We start from the raw sequence: 20665 nt of genomic DNA, 5'->3' as shown, positions 1-20665 counted from the left end.
TTTTTACATAAAACAGCAGGAGTAAATAAAGACACAACTTTCAGTGCTCACCAGAGTTTTTCACTTACAGTTCCTTATCTATTATTATATTTATTTATTTAGAGAAATGAATTCATATTCTGAATCTCAGAACATTAAATGTACACTATTGTGCTTAGAACTGTATGTCATATTACATAAGAATAAGGCACTTGGCAATTGTAAATGCAAACAATAAAGGCTACTTTACACACGTGGGTTCTAGACGCGACGGTAAATTTATTGATTGAAAAAACTTGTGCTCTCTGCTTGAGTCATTGAAATGGCCCATCATTTCCCTGGACTTTACGAGTGACCGGCAAAGAGACGAATATTTAACACATATTCTGTGTGATCATTGTGTAGTGGCAGCATGAGCACCGAGGGAGAGGACACGTTAGTGTGTGGTGTTAAACTTATAGGCTATAATGGCCTCGGGTGTTGTTTATTGACAAACCAGGAGCCGCCCCACGGGCTGAGACACGTTAGGAGATTAATTATTCCCACAAAGTAATGATAACCGTAAGGGTCTCCTATTATTATTGTGCATCTGGCCCCAGCTCTAAAGCGGCCGGTCGTGTCAATCATAATGTAGCGGTGAGCCATCATTAAATAGCCTATCCCGTGTTGAAGTTGTGAAAAGTTTGATCTCAACAACTTTTTTTTTTTTTTTTTTGTCGTGAGTGATGCTAGTCCTATCTTGCAAAGTCGTATGCTTGATGCGACTAGACAAGTAGGTTGGTGAAATGTCGACTCTGGGCCTGAATGTTATCACTAATATTGGTCAAGGCTGTGGTATTTTTAAAACTTCATCAAAGGGCTTTGAAACTTCGACTGACACTGCCTTACCTTTTCTGCTGGAGCAGCCACCGGGCAATCCTCTGTTCTCCTCTGTGTCTCCTTCAGTGTTGATTGATTGGCTGTCACTGGCTCACTTGTGCCAAGTAGCCAATCAGTGAGGGATGTGGGCAGGACATTGTTACACAACCAAGAGAGTGGTGACTTCAGGCGGAGACGGCTGCATCAGAGCCGAAGGAGCGCATTTTAAAATACATTAATTAATTTTATCGGTTATCGGTGAAAAAACCGCCGATGCCGATGATCGTAAAAATGCCAAATATCGGCCGATATTATCGGCCAAACAGATAATTGGTCGATCCCTAGTTTCAGTTCCAATGGATAACATCAGTTCATCAAATATATGACTCGCAAATATGAACCTGCCAGCTCAGTTTGTATACCTGATGGAAGGTCAGCTTGCATTGCTTTAGACGTTTGATTGCTGGTGACTGAATGCATTCATGTTCCTAAATTAAGGCAAATGTGTTGTACCAGAATGCCTTTAGTTAAATGATCCTCTATTTCAGATAATTATAGTGGGCATGGTCCTGAGCCATTTTGAAATTTTTGGGTTGCTTATTTCCTCAACAAATCAGTTTACTGAACCATTTAGCTGTGTGTGTTTACAAGGTTCTATTAAGAAATTCTGGATTGCATGATTTCAGCAAGAATTATGCCTTTATCTTCCAGGGTTGAGTGTTAAGAACTGTGGTAGGAATCTACCACAGAAAGAAAATGGTGTTTTCACAGTACAGCAAAAAATCTTTGATTAGCAAAAGTTACTTTCGGCATTATCGCCTCTGATCTTTATGTCTACACATAACACATAACACATGTCTGCAAACACATGAAATCTGTTTATTGCAGACAATTGAAATTAAGGAATATGATATGAACAGATACAATATAGAGAGCAAAAATACACATTGTCAAGTTCTGACAGCATATTACATGTCTCAAGTTATAATCTGGTGAACCATCAGGAGGTGAACTTATGTGAGAGTGCTCTTTGGTGTATTGTATTAGGGCACCACCTTGTGGTGTTTATTTGGTAATGCAGTGTTTGAAAGAAAAGGGCTTTGGTTTGCATCAAAATCTGTATGTTTTCAACTTTGTGCTGCTCGTGAGACAAAAGAATATTGCTGACTGCTGCCAACTGCTGACCAGTTTCATATTAGGTTACAAATTCATAATTTCATTTCATATCTATTCATCAACCTTAAAAAGACATATGCAGGAAAACTGCTGAAACTGTCATTTATGCCCTAAATTATTGATTAGATGGGGGAAAAAGCTGACAGCCATTTTGCATTGGATAAATATTATTCTATCAGTGACTTTGACACAACGAATAATTTGAGAGAATTGGATATGTTGATATAATTTAACTCCGGGGGGAAAACAAACACTGGCTTTGAGTAAAGGCCTAATATTTCTACAATGTATAAAATAAGTAGTCTTACAGATTTAGTTCTTAAATGGAAATGCTGACAGCCTTTGCAGGGCTGATATTTGTTGCAGTGATAGATGAGAGCGGAGGGGGGGAAGAAAGCTTGCTGTATAAACAGGAGTTCGGAAAACAGCCACCCAATTGTTTTGCTTATGCTCTTGGATGTGCATGCTGTTTCCCCCTTGATATTACATACCATTCCATTTAGAGCGATGGCAGCCCTGATGCAACTGCCAAAGCAAAGCTCTGCTTCCTATTGGGGATAGGAATAACTTAGACAATTACATGATAGTTAGAAAGATTACCAAGTGTACTAATGCAGAAATGTCTTGATCTGAACAGTAAACACTCAAATTCAAAAGGATTTACAGTGACAATTGTTATAATTTGAGAATTTTTGTAAAAGCACTGAAGTGCTTACTTCTTTAAATCAAGGGTTTACAGTTACATTCCAGGGCTCCCTGGCCTGACTCTCTTTGTCTTTGTTTCAATAAAGGTAATATTGGTGATACCCAAGACATTGTGAAACAACATAAGAGATGGAACCAGAAGCTGAAGACCCAGACAACAATGATAACTTGGTCCCTTGGTCAGGTTCAGATGGTTCCCAGGAACTGTGTGTCTCTGAGTCTTTGGCAGAGTCCTTCTATGAAGATGATGCTAGTGATGCAGAGTACCCTTTGGACCATCAGCCTGCTCATATTTCCAACTCTGGGTCCACAGACCACCTTCAATCACATGACTGGGAATCTGCAGGTGAGCAACAGTCCCTGCCTGAGTTCAGTGGAAGTGAAGAGGATGTTGCATACCAAGAAGACGATGACATCTACCTTAATGAATCAATTGAGTCCATCACAGAAACTCCTCACATCCAAACCCCACGAACATCACTGTCCCAACACCCACTGCACCCGGATGGAGAGTCTAAAGCTGGCCAGATATCAAGGCCGCATTCCCAGTCATCCTCCTCCTCTCTTGGCCATGCTGCTGATATGACCCTGGCCTTGACCCTGACCACAGAACAACCCCTGGGAGCCAGTAATAGACACAGCCTGGGCACTGGGAACAGGAGGGTCGAATCCTCAGAGGAAGGAGGGAGCAGTGAAGCACCTCCTGCTTCTGTCTTCTTTGGAATTTCAAACGAGGGTGCTGAGCAGGCAGAGAAGTGGAACTCGGAGTCTGACACAGATCTGTGCAGACCGGACAGGCTCAGAGCAAGGCACACACGTAAGTACCCTCCCTTGTTATACTTATAGACATATGAAGCTAGCAGATCAAACTGTACAGAATATAGTAAATGTTTGTTTTTTTTTCTAAATTGAAAATATGTGATTCATTAATAGATGAGATACAAATGTATGTTTGCTTCAATGGCACAAATTAACTTTTGATGATAACCTTACATTTACTTTGCCTGTAATCATTACAGTTGTTACTTGAAGCAAGAGACTTTATTTAAATCGAAAAATAACTTGTGCAAAGCACTATGGGTGCTGGTTATTTTCATGCTGTAATGCATGTTCTATTTGAGGTGGACTTAGAGGGAGAATTCCCATGGCTTTAATAGTCAGAGCAGGATAAGAATAAAATATGACCATATGATGAGTCTGGCAGAAGCAAACTTGACGGACACCAGCATGTGTTACCCTGGCCTGTTACCCGATCCCTTTTCCAATCGTAAGACTTGCAATGGAAAGTGAGCTGATCACTTTTCTTGCCTCATAGACCCCCCCTCCAAGTTAGCTGTAAGTAAATATGATGCTTTTATTAGTGTGCCTGCTTCAGCAGGGGCAGCTCCAACATTTATTTTTCTTGTGTTTAGATTGCTTTCAAAGAAAACTGCAAAATGTTAAGCAAATGTAATTTGTCCCACAGTTATTTAACTTATAAATTACTTAAAAACTGTTTCTAACATTTCAACTGACTGACAAAATATCTAAATAAAACAATGGTTGCTTAAGTACAGATTTGAATGTTTTCATCTTCCTCCCTCTCTCTCTTTCTCTCTATCCCTCTCTCACTCTCTTCTCTTGTCTCAGGGCTCTGTCACAACGAGAGCCAATCAGAAAGACAGGTCAAGGAGACCAAATCTAAATGTAAGCGAATTGCTCGGCTTTTGACAAATGCACCAAACCCTCAAAATAAGGGAGCCTTGCTGTTTAAGAAACGCCGCCAGAGGGTCAAGAAGTATACACTTGTGAGTTACGGAACTGGTGATAACAAGCTCGACAGTGAAGACCAAATAGAGGAGGAAACTGAGGAAGTCAGATCAGCTGGGTATAACTTCAGTGATTCTGAATTAGAAGAAGAGTGTTCTGTTCATCACCAGCAGTATAATTTGAGTCTGAACTGGGGAAGTGTTCGAGAGATGGAAGCTTTACCAGAAACTAAAGGGAAGGGTGTTTTGATGTTTGCCCAACGCCGCAAACGGATGGATGAAATTGTGTCGGAGCGTGAAGAGCAGAGGAATAAAGGAAATCCTGTGGAGAATTTAACAGAACCTGAATCTAAAGAAGCACATAATATATATGACACTAAGGAAATGTATGCGCATACTGACCAGGCTAACTACATGGATGTAAATGTCAAACAGCACATGGAATACCAAGAAAATTTGGAACCGATGAACCAGCTATCCAATGTGTCAAGACCCTTGGTGCCAAACAGAACTGCAAGGCCTTTCCTAAGATTGCAAGATGGCATGACTGCTCCTGTCATGCCTGGTGGCATTGCTCCAGTGACAAAGACCCATGAACCAAGATTCAGAGTACCTGTGCCTATCAATACTAACCCACAGGTTTGGTCCCCAACTGGTGACATCATAGCCTCAAGAGATGAGCGAATATCCGTGCCAGCAATCAAGACCGGCATCCTACCAGAGTCAAAGCGGAAAGTCGCTAATAAACAGCCATCTATGATGGCACAAGATGCTCACCTTCAAAACAAAGGGGATAGGAGGTCCTATATTGAGTCAGAGGAAGACTGTTTTAGTCTTGGTGCTGAAGCTTGTAACTTCATGCAACCGAGAACAATAAAACTCAAGAATCCCCCTCCAGTTGCCCCAAAACCTACTATTGATCCTAACTGTCCACCTTGGATGAGGAGGAGCCCATCTGGTGAACCCTATATTCCCCCAAGAAGTCCGGTTTCACAACCTTCTCACAGTCCTGCAGGGCCTCATAGTGAGCATTACTTACAGCAGCGAGATTGGGCTCAACGTCAACAGATGGCCAACCATTGGGCACCAGATCAAACTCAGGCAACACTTCAAACACCTGCCAATGCCTGGGCTCCTGTCAACTCCTCCTCTCAGCTTCATCTTCAGCCAACCACAAATAGCTGGAGTCAACAGCCACAACTGTCCCCTGTGAGTATGCACGCCCGCAGCCCTACTTACAGCCCACATCATCCACCTTCACCCTCAAGAAGTAAACCAGACAGTGCACCCCACTCAGTTACCTCTTGCCCCCCACAAGCAGGAAAGCCATACATCCAAGCATCCAAAGCACCACAGGCTTCTCCTAAAGGTCGAGTCTCAGACAGAGGTATCGATCGAGCTGGTCAAGGTTCAACAATGGCAGGAAAAGGTGCAGAGTTGTTTGCCAAAAGACAATCCCGTATGGAGAAGTTTGTTGTTGATGCTGAAACAGTGCAAGCTAACAAAACGAGATCACCCTCCCCAACCTCATCTCTCCCTAACAGTTGGAGGTATTCTTCTAATATTCGTGCCCCACCTCCTTTATCATATAATCCCCTTCTTGCTCCTTTCTATCCTCCATCAGCAGCCAAGCAACCCCCTTCCACAAGTCCCAAAATCAAGCCTAAGACCAAAGAAAAACCTAAAGCTCCCCCAAAGCACCTTAACGCCTTAGATATTATGAAGCACCAGCCTTATCAGTTGGACTCATCACTGTTCAAGTATGACTCAGCCCCTGAAGCCAAAAGCCCCAGCCCCAGCCCCAAACCAACTCCAGCATCAAAGTTTGAGGCTGCCAAAAGCCGTAAACAGAAATCTGCCCCTTCTCATTCTACTTATACTGCCCCTGAGCTTGCAGCTCAAAGCAAAGCAGAAGTCCCTGCTAAGTCTTCCGTTTCGGTAAGTTCCCAAAAATGTTCTGCCCACCGAGACACAAGCTCAGCTGAGCCTCTTGCTAAGGGCGAGCGCTTGGATGAAAAGCACACTGTCACACCTGCAGCTCATCACAAGCAAGCACCCAGCCCCCGACCCGCAAGCACATCCTCCCAGCAGTCATCTGTTGGTGACAGCATAGCTTCAGCTTATTCTCCTGCATCTCTTATTGCTAGAGGCGCACGTCAAATGGCACCAAGGCCAAGATTTTCTGCTAAGAAGCCAATGGTGACAGGCACACAGTGGAAGCCTGTTGCTATGTTTCATTAGTTCTAATACTGTATATGGTCATGCTTTGGTGTAGTCAACATGGAGATGGTAGAGCACAATCACATCTGCAACTTGATAGCATCTAAAATGTCTTACTCAACAGGTGGAAATGTATAGACTTTTGCACTGTCTAAATGTAGGCCACTACCAAAATAATTTACAGTTTGCTACAAGGATATTTTGATCTGTCATGGTGAGGAACGCATGAGATGGCAAAGCTAGCTTAAAATTGTAAAATAATGGGATATAAACTAAAATAAATAACTTAGCACATTATATCATCTTCCTCTGACTTTGTAGGTGCATGTGTGCTTGAAAAAGGAAATGTGAGACTAAATATTGTTGAGTGATTCTCAGGAAGTGCTATTACATGTGCAATAATGTGTGCAAAGAGCCTTCAACTAAGGTCTCTATTTTGTTGTTTTTTTTTCCTTTAGCTTTTTTTGTAAGAAAAAAGATTATGTGCGTAATATCCACTAACCCCAAAAACTACATACAATAATATTTATTACAGATTTATTTATTAAATTTAAATTAATAACTGGGATAACAACAACTACTATATTTTTGTCATTTAGTGTGTCTGGGGAGAAACTGTCTCTGCACTTCTTTTGTTTGGATGCATTCAATTTGCAATTCCTTCAGTCTCATTCCAAACTTTGATGGTATCACAACAGCTAAAAGCAAGCAAATTGTGATCTTTAACCCTGATGACTTTAAATGTCTTTTTTATGTGGATTTATTCAATTGTCAGTCATGGCCAGTTATTTGTCAGCAAAGTCATCAGACATTCTGTAACCTCATCCTTGATATAACACTATAGCAACTTATCGCATAGATTTGACTATTCCGCTATTGATTCACATTACCAGAAGCTTCTCAAAATGGAAATAGGAAACACTTGTCTTGTTTGTCTGTCTCTGTCTTTCGAACATATCACTGTTGATTGCACTTCTTGTACTCAGCACAATCATGCTATTAAACTTCTCTTTCCTTCTTCTCGTGTACTTCTTATGTGTGTCATGAACTTCTATTTTTTTGTACAGACGTACTGTCTTTATACTTTTTCTGAGTCACCCATATTTCCTCCTTCATCTCTCTCACTGCCTCACACTGTCACAGAATTTACTCACCTTCAGCAATAGCAGTTTTCGAAGATCCACTTATTGGCCATTTTCAATCATTGATTGCTTGAATTAATCCAAAATGATAAACTGCTGAAGGTTAAGTCTGTCACTGACGAATATGACTGTTTCAACTTGACTGGACTGTGTATTTGTTTTCAAAGCATCTCCCTCAACCTTTAGCTCTGAAAAGTTTGGAACTATGATCTTGGCACTCAAAAGACACTGCTTTAGGACAGCGCTCACATCCTAGGGAAATCCACCATTAAGCAGAATTTCCATTCCACTATTCTAATCTTTTTTATACCATGCCTGTATCTACTATCACTATTTTCTAACTTTCAACCAACACTAACAGGCCTACAGCAATTTGTCAAGTATTTATTCAAACATTATTAAACCCACACCCCACACAGGTGATTCATTGTCTTTTGGCTGATTGGAGGTCATGTTAGTGGGAGAAAAAATAAACCTTTACCAAACTTATTACTGGAACAGGGAGTTCTGAGATGTCAAATAATTTCCAACTCTGCCCTTCCTGCCTTCAGCATGAGAAGAGGTCTAATCAGCCATAAAAAGTGAACACACCTTTGTGGGTGTCAAGGGCCTTTAAAAATGTTCTATTTTAGGGTGGATTTCCCAGAAGCAGATGAAGCAGATGAAGCAGAGACAAGCTGGCATAGATATGGTTCCAAGCTATGTTTTACAATCTTTTAAATGTCTTTAATGCAGTAACATTGCCGCTGTACATACTTTAAGTTTCTTGAACCAACTGTAGGTAAGTACTTAAAACTTCACTTATTTTCAATATTTCGTGAGATCTCAAATGTTGCTTCAAGACATTTACATAAGACCCCATATATTTCTATCACTCTAAACTCTGGTCTAGAAATCAGACATTTTAGAAGATATTTTTCACAATGACTTGTGAGAGGGTTTCTGCTGTTGACACCAGAGTTTAGAAAATTAGACATGTGTAGCAAAAATCAGCGGTCCCATTTCATATTCATCCCATTTCCCATACTTAATCAATCAGGAGAAGGGAAGTAAGAGGCTGTCTATCTAAGAGGTACACACAATAGTCCTTTCTCTGAACATTTTATTTTTGTCACATTTTCTAACAGTGTCACTTTTTAAGTAAAGTAAATGTATACTTTTGCATCTTAAGATTTTCTACGTTTTCAGTCATTGTGCAGGCAATCTTTCCAAGAAATTGTACATTTTATGATGGCAGAATTATCTATTATTTGTTTGCACCCCTTTGTTCTCTAAAACTCAACATTTAATTTGAAATAAAACAAACAATTCAGAACATTATTAACTATCCAAGCTTCCATGAAGCCAGAGGGTGGCAGCAAAGTCTGCACAGATGTAACACCAGTCAGCTGAGATGTTCTTTTCTTTCAGGGATTTGGTAGAAGCCGCTCCCTGAGCCTGCCCAAGCGATTGAATTCGCTGTCTTCGCATGGACTTCTGTCCCCTGTGAGCACACCTGGAATCCAATCATCATTTTTACCTACACAGAGGCAAACATCCTTTCAAGAAAAAGTCTACAAGGCACCATCACCATGGGAGGCAGCATCTAGAAGCCCCATTGGTTCCATTGATGAGGCCTTTATGTTTCAGACTGTCCCATCATCGATTGCCTCCAATGTCAAAGCTGCAGGACACCGCAGGTCTCTGCCAGAGCCTCCTGATGAATGGAAGCGCAGGGTGTCTCTTGATCCTGCAGCTGTTGGCATGGGTCATTACCATGCGGCCCCAGCTTTTCAGGCACCGTCCATGAGCAGGACATTTTCACCTGAGAAACAAGCCTTCTTCGGGCCTCCCTTCAGACCTGCCCAGCCTTTAAGGCCTGCCAGCAGGGCGAGTATTGGATACATGGGAAAGGGCATGAGTACAACAAAGTACTCTCCCTTGCATAGTGCAATCTAGAGAAGTTAAGACCACTATATCAGTTTAAGAGAAATATACATTTATACCAACATAAATAATATATGGGAAAGAAGATAATGCTAAGTATGCTAAGGATGAAAGATAAAGTAAACTTGCCCAAAAGAGACGGAATATGTTCAATCTTCTGCAATGAAAATTTTTTTTTGGCTTGTTTTGCTTCAGACTTATTCAGATATTTTAGATCATTTTATTTTAGATAATATGTTATATTAATGGCAGTGACTGGTCTTGCATGAAAAAAAGTCACTCTTCATAGTGTGAGTGGTGACCTGTTTTGAAGGACACAGTAACTTTGGAACACTGTTACTATTGTGCCGTGTTGTTGAATGTGAGATATTACCCAGTGAAGCACTGATGGGAGTTTTTGTAAGCAATCATTTCAGAATAATTTTTGTGATTTTCTTTTTTTTTTTTGAGAGAGAGAGAGCGAGAGACAGATTTAGGACAGACGTGGACCACTACAGTCAAGAAAAGTTTAAGCAATGTGTTATGAGAGTTGAAGTACAAGTAGACGAAAGAAATGTTTGGCGGATTGCCTTTTTTGAGTTGAGTGGTGTTGCTCACTGAAGATGCTGTTAATTTTGACATTGTTGGCTATAAATATTTGGTGAGAAATAAGGCACTTCAAAAAATCTTATGTGTGGCTTTTCAGTCATTAACTGCTGCTGTATCTGTAACTCACTGTGGCTTTGTGATCACTCTTTCAGGTTGGAGTTATGCATATTCTTTTACATCTAAATGTTTCATACAATGATAACCATTACAAATATTACAAAATACATATATTTGTTCTTTCTCTCACTACTATAGCAGTAGTGATGACAAGTATATTCAAAGAGTGAACAATTCTATTTATCTATCTTTAATAATTACATAAATACTATTTCTATCTGCACTAAGGAAGTTGCAGTGTCCCACATTTCATCATACACTGTGTGGTGTTTCTGCCATTGATGTTGTCATTTGTCTATCCTATCTGGCTAAACGTTTGGACATTTTAACTTGTGGTTGATCAGTTTCTTGAGTAAAATGTTATTTTTCACACCTTTCACACACAAATTGAAAAATTAAAAATACCTGAAAATCTTACAGTGTTTTTTTGGGGTGGCTTTATGTCAAAGCTTGAAGTCCATTGACATTATGCTAAAACAATAACAATGCATATTACTGTTTAAAAATTGAATGGACAGGGAACAGTTAAACAGATATCACCACAAAACTTCTCCCGTTGATTTCTTGCATTAAGACAAGATTCTTTGCATTACACATTTTCTCAAATGTTATTTTTAAACATGCAAATGAGGTAATACCTGATCAAATACACTTTTGCATTTGCATGACTGTCAAGAACATAAATCAGAACTAAACATTTAAAGAGATATACCAATGTAAATTCAATCCATGATCTCACACAACGTGACACAGAGTAACCCTTGTGGGGGAGCCTGGCGAGTGATTACTATTACTATTATTATATGATTATTACTCCATGGAAATGCAATCAAAGTTCATACACGGGCAGGGATAAAATGGAATTGAGCATTTCTAACTATTTGGAGGAGACTGCGGAACTCTACTGCACTCTATTGTTATCGTGTGGTCTTTTCTGAGGTTGCTAAAACTAAGTAAGCTAGCAGTCTGCAAACTTTATCTAAGTTGCTGTGTGTACATTTTTGACCTAGCAGATTTGGTTTTGACCAAGCAGATTTTCACAAGACCTATAATGAATGAATTATTGAACCAAACTCCATGAAGAGACAACTGTAGTAATCATCGGAACTGACTGCCAGGATATACATGTTCATTACAAGTGTACGTAAATGTTTGACTAACTTTCAGTAACTAAACTTTGAACAACTTATCATGCATCAAGAGTATTTTTTCACAAGGGATTAAATGTTCAGTACGCCTGAAGTATGAGAACAGGTTCAACAGCCAGGGTAATGACCTCGATGTTACTTCATAAAAATCTTTTTGGCTGACCATCATCTCCGGGATGAGACCACACTCCCCTTGCCCCTCACTGGTCTGTAAATCATTATCCACAGTCTGTAATCACACATAAGAACAGTAATACAACTCGGTCGAAGAGAGGAGTTTACAGGTTGCAGCTGTGCCCAGAATTGACGACCTCCCTCAGTTGAATGCTCGGAGGTTACATCAACCTACAGAGACAAGCTGACTTTGAAGATTTAACACAAGGAGGGGAACATGTCTCTCGAGGGGAGTCCTTGCCTAAGGGAACATCAGTGGGCATGTGTGTGTTGTCCATCCTCTCACTCTCTTGCGCTCTCTCTCTCTGGTAGCTATCCATGCCCCATGGTGTTTGAGAGTGGTTTTGAGTGTTTGGCAGGTTAAATTTAGCCTATTGATGTAAGCTGCATTCCATTCACAACAGACACAGAGACACACTCACAGTTTGGCTTTAGTGTCCAGGAGTGTGAAGATCAGGGAAGATCAAACTACCGACTGTAGGTTGACCCCTGAGCCTCCGTGTCCCCCCTTCAAGGATACAGGTTGCACACTAGGGATACCATCACAGGTACGTGTGAGACTTGTCAAGGTGTATTCTGTAAATATGTTTTATGTTTGAATTATATTCCTGTATGTTAGAAGATACAAGTCACTGTATTGCGATAAAATAAATTAATCTAAATCTAAATCTAACAATAATATTTTTTATGTCACTTTCCAATGACTTTAAAAGAATGGCAACTTTTGCCAGATTATCAGTAAATCACATACATTTTCTGTCTTAAGTAATATATTGATTTGCTTTCGCTTTAGAGTGCATGGAAATAATCTTAAAATTGTCACACATATAGCTATAGAGCTGGCAGATAGGCATAGTTGAGTTATGTTGGATTTTTTTTATGTAGTGTTGTACCATCATGTTCAGCATTTAACTACAAGCCTAAACATATATGATTGTGCTGACCAATGCAAATGTGAGTAAGATATTTCAGTTATTATGTTAGAGCACTTTTTTGCATTGCTGGACATTTGCTATGTCTAGTCACTGACAAAAACTTCAGACACAATATTTACCCATGACCTTTAAACTAGCGATTCATCTTGTGACATTAACAGGAGATGCCACTAACATTAGCTCACATACGCAAAAATTGATCCACTGACAAGTCCAGATTTAAGAATTATGAGTGTGGTACCAATGTGAGTACAATGGGGCTTTAGGATTATGCAATCCATTGTTATTTGTGAAATGTAACCTCTAAAGAGATTATTGTAACATGACAAACACTGATATGGCAGATTTATTTGATGGGGAACGTTTGAAATAGTCTTCAAATACAGATGGATGATGACAACAAATGGGAGATGGACTTTATAGTCTCAAAAAAGTGTTACGTAACGGAAAATAATGGGGCAATTAATATGGTATTATCACAAGAAAGCCACTTGTGGATCTGGTTTTTCATTCTTTCCTTGTCACCTTTTTAATGTGTAATTTTGAAAATAATTCAACATTGCAGATTTAGGGTTTTTTTCCTTTATGACTGATGAAAGACAACATGATGAGCATTGATGTTGGGGGTCACAGTTTTATGACTTGGGCAAAACAACTACATCTTGTGTCCTGTATGTGTTTCCAGTATTCCTGAGCTCTGCCAACCTTGCCAAAGCCACAATGTCACAATTCTGTACAATGCCAATTGGACAGAGGAAGAAGTGTGCAGCAGCTATTTGCCAAGAGATCCATGGTACCAATGGTATGATGTTATAGCTGAGGCTTAGAGGACGATCACAATGTTGCAAGAGAATATCCATTCTGTTCTGGGTTCAAAATGTCAGGGCTATTCTCTAGCACTCACCATAAATAAGCTAATGGGATGATTTACTACCTATGGTGGCTGATCTTTTGTCGTTGTCCTTTTCAAAAGTCTATTTCTGGAGAGGGGCGGGAAGTTGTGAGGACCGTGTAGCTGTTTGTTATGTGAAGGTCCATGACAGCTGCGGTACATTCCGTATGGTGGATGAGGAAGCAGCGTGTGCATCTGAAACTAATTTTCAAGTACAACGATAACCCATTTTCCATGACATGGATTACAAAACGGACAATATGAATTTTTGACACCTTTGATGTAATTTAAGGATGCTCCCTGAAACCTGTTCAGCTGATGAAATGATATCAGGGGACATTTCTGAGTGTATATTTATATTCTGTATCCAGCACTTTCAAGTTCTAAATGCAGGGCTGGAGTAACTCACTGGGTCCTGGGGCAAAAACAAAGCCTGCCACTCTTCCTCAGCAACTTACCTATTGGTTTGACATTATTTCATTATAGTCAGTTTATTTAAACTGGCCATAGACAAGCTTTTTTGCTTTAACTTTCTCATTAAAAAGTAACTGTTGATTTGCAAAATGGCTATAGAGTATTGATACCATTGGCATTCATGTAATTTCCCTATAAACCTTTTTACTTCTATTATGCAATTTTGTCTGCCATTGCAAGCACAAAATAATGGCTTACTAGGGATCCAGTAAATATGGCAGCCTGGCACCATGTCTATCTATCTGCTCTCACCTCTCCCTTATAGACTAAAATGAATGAATAAACCCATGTTTTAGTCCTGTGTTGTTGGGAGTTGTGCTCTGAGGAAAAGGAGCAGTCCAGCAGTCGTTGCAAAAGCGAGGCCAAAATTAGTGCCACTTGGAAACGCATATCTGTGGATGACGTTAAAAAGCCACGTTGAGGTGCTCAACAATTCAGTCTACGTTGTTTTTTTGTTTTGCCAAACTAATTTACAATTTACAAATTATTATGATTGCCACACCATGTATGCCAGCATTTCGTCCCTTGAGGAAGCTGTCCTCTTCTGCTTGTTACTGCCAACCCAATAACATCAATGACTTATTACTGTTTTTGCTTGGTTATCAAGCAAATTATAATTATGAATTAATTATAATGAATTATATAGGCCTATTGTTATATTGCTATAAAGTTATAAACATAAACTGTACATATGAATAAATGTACTTTTTCACTATGTTTTTTGCCTGACAGGGGACATAATGGATCTGGGAAAGAAACTCAGCACTCCTAAAGACATTATGTTGGAGGAGTTATCGTTGCTTTCCAACAGAGGTTCACGGCTTTTCAAGATGCGCCAGAGGAGATCTGAAAAATATACATTTGAAAGTATCCAAAATGAGGCAAATGCACAGCTAAATGTAAGTCAACTTGTGTGTGTAATTACCTCACTTTAAGTTTGATTAACTGGATGTGTAAAACACTAAAAGGCTCTTGAACAATGTTAACTGTCACTATTTGGAGTTTTGCCTGCATGAAAATGTGTAAAATTGTCTGTCTATTAATCATCAAGGAAATTTATCAGGACATACGCTCCTGAAAAAAAAAGTGTTACACCACATGGATGATAACAGAGATATGTGCCTCGTGTCTTATCCATCCTCCAGCCAAATCCCCTGAGAGGCTGCTCAGGCACTTTGCTGAGAAGCTGCTCCCCAGTTTATCAGTGCCTGTAGATGTGTTCCCTGCATGTGTGTGTGTGTGTGTGTGTTTGTGTGCGTGCTTGCGTGTGGGTGTGTTTGCGTAGTTACGAGTGTTTGTGTACACATGTATCAGAGTACATCAAACACAAGAGCAGCTATGAATGTGACAACTTTTGTGACAAGGTTTGTCACTCAGTTAATAACTAAAACTCAATACATGTCCTGTACTTTGCTCCGTTTTGCAGAATGATATTTTAACTGAGAATACACACACTGTGGAAATTAAAGTGGATCCACCAGCTGATGGAAATGCTGCTAATCAAGAAAACACTGCTTCAGGTACTATTGCTGTTCAGTTAGAGCGGCTGATTTTGATTTGATCAAATATGGAGCATCATGATTTAAAACATTATTCAGGATATGAACTAATTTATGATCCTAAGTAATAATAAATGTAGGAACATTAGCACTGACTGTTGAGTCAGTGAAAAAGGAATCCATTATCAACTATTTCTTTCACTTTCAAACTGTCTTTTAAATAAAGCTCTTGCGCTGCACAGTGAAATAAGAGCAACTGATTATGTAATGCTGTCATAATAATGACAACTGGTATCATACAGTCTTAACAGCCAGTCTCCTCTTAGGGCAACTAATTTTAATAGCTTGACACCATAACAGAACTATGATTAATCATACAGGATGAGCAGCTTTAAATGCTTTATTTTATTTTACCTTTAATTTATTCTAATAGCCAACAGAGTCCTGTGCTTGTTCTTAAATGCTCCAGTAGGGTATCATCCCATGTCGACACTTTATATGATGAGTGCACACTTCAACTATGTGCTATTTTAAGGCCTCAGATCGCAATGATGGACAACTCAGTCTGCCTCGTGTAAGTGTTCTCTAAGCACAGTCTCTATTCATAATCCTATCCACTCTAAAACTTTAGCCTCCAAAATAAAAAAGGCTAAAGAAAACAGCTCAGCATAAACCCCTGACTGCATAAACCATACTGTCAGATCATGAAGTAAGTATAAGTATAAAAATAGTATATTTGCTATAGCCTGTAAAACAATATGATATACATGAAATTTTACAATAGTAGCTAGGGTATTGCACTTCTGTATATTGCACATTTGCTGAAAGTGCTATATCACATTAGAGATACTGTATATCAATACAGTGATGCAGCTGTAAAGTAAAACTAATGAGTGGCAGGGTGTAGCGTTTTTTGTAACTACGTGTAATAGTGCTGATAGTCACACAATGTCAGTTTTTAACAGCGTTCAAAATGTATGGCTCAGGTGTAGAAGATGTTCTACGATATGCTGGGACAATCCTCCACAACATGAAGTTCATGTGTGCTTTTTTGTTTTCGTTTGCTTCTTAACAGCTCCAGAGAATGCATCAGCTATGCTTAAGTCCTACCACTCCCCGTGGGAACAGGCAATCCTCAGTGACCCTGACCTCGCTGAATCCCTCAAACTGACAATGCCAGCACCAGACCCACGTCCAGATCTCCCTGAGTACAGATGCTTTAACCGGTGAGAATACAACACCCTTATCAAGATGTCACCGTGAGAAATAGTACAATGAAGAGCATCATTCATGCTCAATATCATTTACAGGGTGGCTACTCCTTTTGGTGGCTTTGACAAAGCTCCCAGAGGAATCACATTCAAGCTCCCAGAGGTAGACCTGAACCCGCCCAGTTACCCAGAACTACAGGACCCAGGCGTGAAACGGCCCACCTTCAACAGGACAGCCCAGGGATGGATATCTGAGGGCACCCATCTGATCCTACCCACGATTACCTTGGAGCCCATCAAAGTCCCAGAGTCTGATGACCTGTAGATGCAGCAGTAGAATCCAGCAACATGGTGTTGGCTGTGGGCTATAGTGTGTTGGCCCTGCCTGTGATGACGGCAAAACAGTCAATTAGTAGCTCAGTCACGATTCCTTCCCCCCATTTTCATTTCTTGCCAGTGGACACAAAATGTTTAATGCAGTTGTTGGCTAGAGTGTTTTGTGTACACTGAAATTGTATTCAAAGGAAAATCATGTAAATAACAAAATGAATTTGCTATGCATAATTCAAAAAGTCTAAGAGTTTCAACTGATACTGAAAGCAAAACTGTAACTTTTATAAATGGTCAATGAACTGATGAATATGTAATGTAAATAAAGAATGAAACGTATTTATTGGTGGCACAAAACTGGAACATGCAGTAAATCACGTTTAGTTATTATTGGTAAGTATTTCAAGTCTATATAGTGTAAAAATTGATGTTATAGAAAAACAAACTGAAATTGTTCATTGCTTTTTATCTATCATCATATATAATATATAATCCAACGAAAAAAATCATTCAGTGTGATAAACAAAGATTATGCTTTTAAAATTAAGCCACCAATTAACTTCATACAAACACTCATTTTTTAGAAAATACATTTTAATTCTTACATGAATACAAAATGGATGTAGTCATGCTGAAGAAAAAAATGTCAAAGTTTGTTCTGTGTTGTTTCTAGGAGCAGATCAAGTAAAAACTTTATGTAACTTTATGATGTCAAAACCTATGGTGGTAATACTGTGAATGATTGCAAAATTCACTGAATGTCTGCAAGTGATATTTGATGTTTCTGCTGTACTTTAGTGTATTTCACCTCTAAACAGTTTAAGTGTATTGCCTTCTTCTGCATACATACATACATATATTACATGCTGTATATTGTATGTTTAACAACTAATTTAACTCACATCATCCTTATGCATCTGAATGTGACTGCCCATACGCCCTGGATTAAGGAACAATTTACAAAATCTGCTTTTCAGACAGCTGGGAAACAAGAGAGGGAAATGTAGGAGAGAACATTCTGGCAGGATTGAATTCAAGGCCAGTGGGATCTTATGAGTCAACTTAAAACATGCATATCATTTCTCCAAAACCTCAGTAAGCCAAAGAATTCACAAAGAATGATATGTGGGCAATCCATCAAGTGAGATGTGCAAAAGTGATTTGATTTTTTCAGCTGTTTAATTCTGTATCATTTTAAATGCATTAATACAGTTAATAAGTAAGCGCATTTGTGATTTTTTTTCTTTTTCTTTTTTTTTTTTACCCACGCCTAAAAGATGTGAGAAATTCTCAGCAGTTGATTACATTGTTCCCTGACTTTTATCATAACTTAACAACAAATGTGGGTGATGTTTAAATTTCATGGCCGAGTATCTATACAGTGGACGGTATGTGACACTGACATCCACATCTTGTCTTATACAGAAGGTTAACTGTAAGTTGGTAGTACAAAAAAACAAATAATGATAGAAGTAACTGAAATAAATCTACTGAATAAACTCAAAATGTCCTCACAGCCTGTCTGAATATGGTGGTAACACAATGATATTTATAGTTGCTCTAAGTCTATCTAAGTGACTTATTTTTAAGAAAAGGCTAAACTACTGCTGACTGGAAACTAAAAAAAGAGCAAGAACAAAACAGTTACAAAAAAATTGACTCTAAAAATAACATAAAATAGAGTCTGGTTTGACACCTCATCTCAACACAACTCAGCTGTGCAACATTCAGAGGAAGAAATCTGAAGCCTTTTTTTCCAGGCTATTTTATAAATAATACCAAAAACGCTTCATGTGTCTCAAGGGAGGTTTCAGTGCTATTGCTGGAGCAGAGCAGAGATGGGATCAGAGAAATGCTACACACACACACTGTATTCATATACACATTCTATAGACTGCACAAGGTCCATGCTTTATATATTAAATATATCAGAACACGTATGACTAGAATGTCTTATTTTAACTCTCTACAGTCACAGTGTGTCACTGACAGTTGTTTCTGTGATTGTGATAGACGTTTAACATTTGGAAACAGATTTCAATCTTGGACTGAAAAGCAGTGAGGACTTCTCAGAATAACAACTCATGAAGAGTGAATTTACACTGTTTTTCACAGGCTGGCTGGCATGCTGTGGACTCTCACACATTCACACACACACACATGAACACACACACACACACACACACACACACACACACACACACAAATGAGCGCATATGTAGTACTAAACACAACATACTAGGACACACTATATTCAAAGGAAGTGAATGAGAAGGGCAGTAGCTGATGAGCACTTGGCATGAGGCTGGGTTAACTGTAAGGCCAGGTAATATATCGTTAATATATTGATATTGTGTTCTGAGACTATATATCACCTTATTTTTTGAATATTGTTAAGTATAATGATATGACATAAGTGGGAGTTGTCTTTTCCTGATTTAGTGATTTTAGTAGCGAAGTGATTTTTTTGTAAAAGTACTAAAAACAATCCCTAAAACATGAATAAAATATCAATATCAAGGTATTTGTCAGTAATGATGTGATATTTGGTTCTGTCATCAGTCCAAGCCAGCCATATCCAGACATATATGATGTATCCGATATAGCCTTTAAAAAAAGGACATTCTCAGGTCATATCACCAAGCCCTTGTTCACTGTGTCATTTTAGCTCCAAACTGTGGAATAAATGTGGAAAATCTAGCTCAGAATTATTTGTGTATTGTGTAACGAGGCTATGTGCTCAGGCTGCACAGAAAAAAAAAACTTTGTTCTATTTTGGACAGATCCACTAAAAAACAGGAAGAGACACACCAATGACAAGGACTGTCATTTCTGCTGACTCTGGCTTGTGCGCACCATCAGCCTCTTTCAGTTGTCCTGTCTACACTTAAAACCTGCTCAGCTCTGCGGGCTGTTCCCCTTCCAGGCCCCTCCATCTGCCCTGATTTTTGTGGTTTCATGTCCTGTTTACCGCGGAGACAGACATGGCAGATTTGTGTTGTCATTTGATCAAAACAAACGCTTGACATTACCTGTTATTTGCACAAAATGACAACAAAGAAGATGAACACTTGACAACTTCTTTGTCCAGTGTTGCTTGTAATGGAAATTGTGACATATTTTCACCTATTTAGTATTTCATGTGGACGATGAGGAGCAAAAAAGGGGAACTAAAATGAATACAAATAAATAAATAAATAAATAAAAACAGGCAGGGTTTAGTCCCCACAGTGCTGCATGATTATGAAACCAGTGCGGTCATGTGATGTCTTCTCTCATCATCATCATGACAAGTTGGAAGTCTGACCTTCCGCCAGGCAGCGCACAGTTTCCCATGCAGGAATTGAAGATTGCAATACAGCAGCAGTGCACTTGAGGCTACACTAGGGGCGGAGTTTGACCTCTCAAGTCTGAAAACATCACTAATCCGCGTCGTAAATTCTGGCACAGGCCATCACTGGCCCCGTTTGTGCGGAGAAAGGGACGAATTTTCACCGAAAATAACACTGTCCCGACCGAGTCCGTGTGCCATCACACTGTGGG

At 39.3% G+C, this 20665-nt stretch overlaps 2 protein-coding genes across 5 annotated transcripts; both read left to right on the top strand.

Annotated features, from left to right (window-relative positions):
• The first annotated feature begins 1330 nt into the window (after nt 1–1330).
• On the top strand, nt 1331–11294 carry synpo2b (synaptopodin 2b). Of its 3 annotated transcripts, XM_037107991.1 has the most exons (4): nt 1339–1854; nt 2805–3535; nt 4348–6404; nt 9239–11293. In XM_037107991.1, exons 2-4 carry the CDS (start codon nt 2848–2850, stop codon nt 9764–9766), a joined length of 3273 nt encoding a protein of 1090 aa, XP_036963886.1. In that variant the 5' UTR covers nt 1339–1854; nt 2805–2847; the 3' UTR covers nt 9767–11293. The 3 variants fall into 3 exon arrangements, with proteins under 3 accessions (XP_036963894.1, XP_036963886.1, XP_036963877.1); XM_037107999.1 differs by having other exon boundaries at nt 1331–3535; nt 4348–5675; nt 9239–11294; XM_037107982.1 differs by having other exon boundaries at nt 1340–3535.
• An 820-nt stretch (nt 11295–12114) lies between these two features.
• On the top strand, nt 12115–18628 carry myoz2b (myozenin 2b). Of its 2 annotated transcripts, XM_037108191.1 has the most exons (6): nt 12115–12329; nt 13402–13518; nt 14815–14981; nt 15509–15602; nt 16657–16807; nt 16892–18628. In XM_037108191.1, exons 2-6 carry the CDS (start codon nt 13437–13439, stop codon nt 17115–17117), a joined length of 720 nt encoding a protein of 239 aa, XP_036964086.1. In that variant the 5' UTR covers nt 12115–12329; nt 13402–13436; the 3' UTR covers nt 17118–18628. The 2 variants fall into 2 exon arrangements, with proteins under 2 accessions (XP_036964086.1, XP_036964091.1); XM_037108196.1 differs by lacking the exon at nt 13402–13518 and having other exon boundaries at nt 12118–12329.
• The last annotated feature ends 2037 nt before the right edge of the window (nt 18629–20665 follow it).

This window comes from Acanthopagrus latus, chromosome 1, assembly GCF_904848185.1.
Source record: "Acanthopagrus latus isolate v.2019 chromosome 1, fAcaLat1.1, whole genome shotgun sequence".
NCBI lineage: Eukaryota > Metazoa > Chordata > Actinopteri > Spariformes > Sparidae > Acanthopagrus > Acanthopagrus latus.
This window is presented reverse-complemented; position numbering and strand designations above follow the sequence as displayed.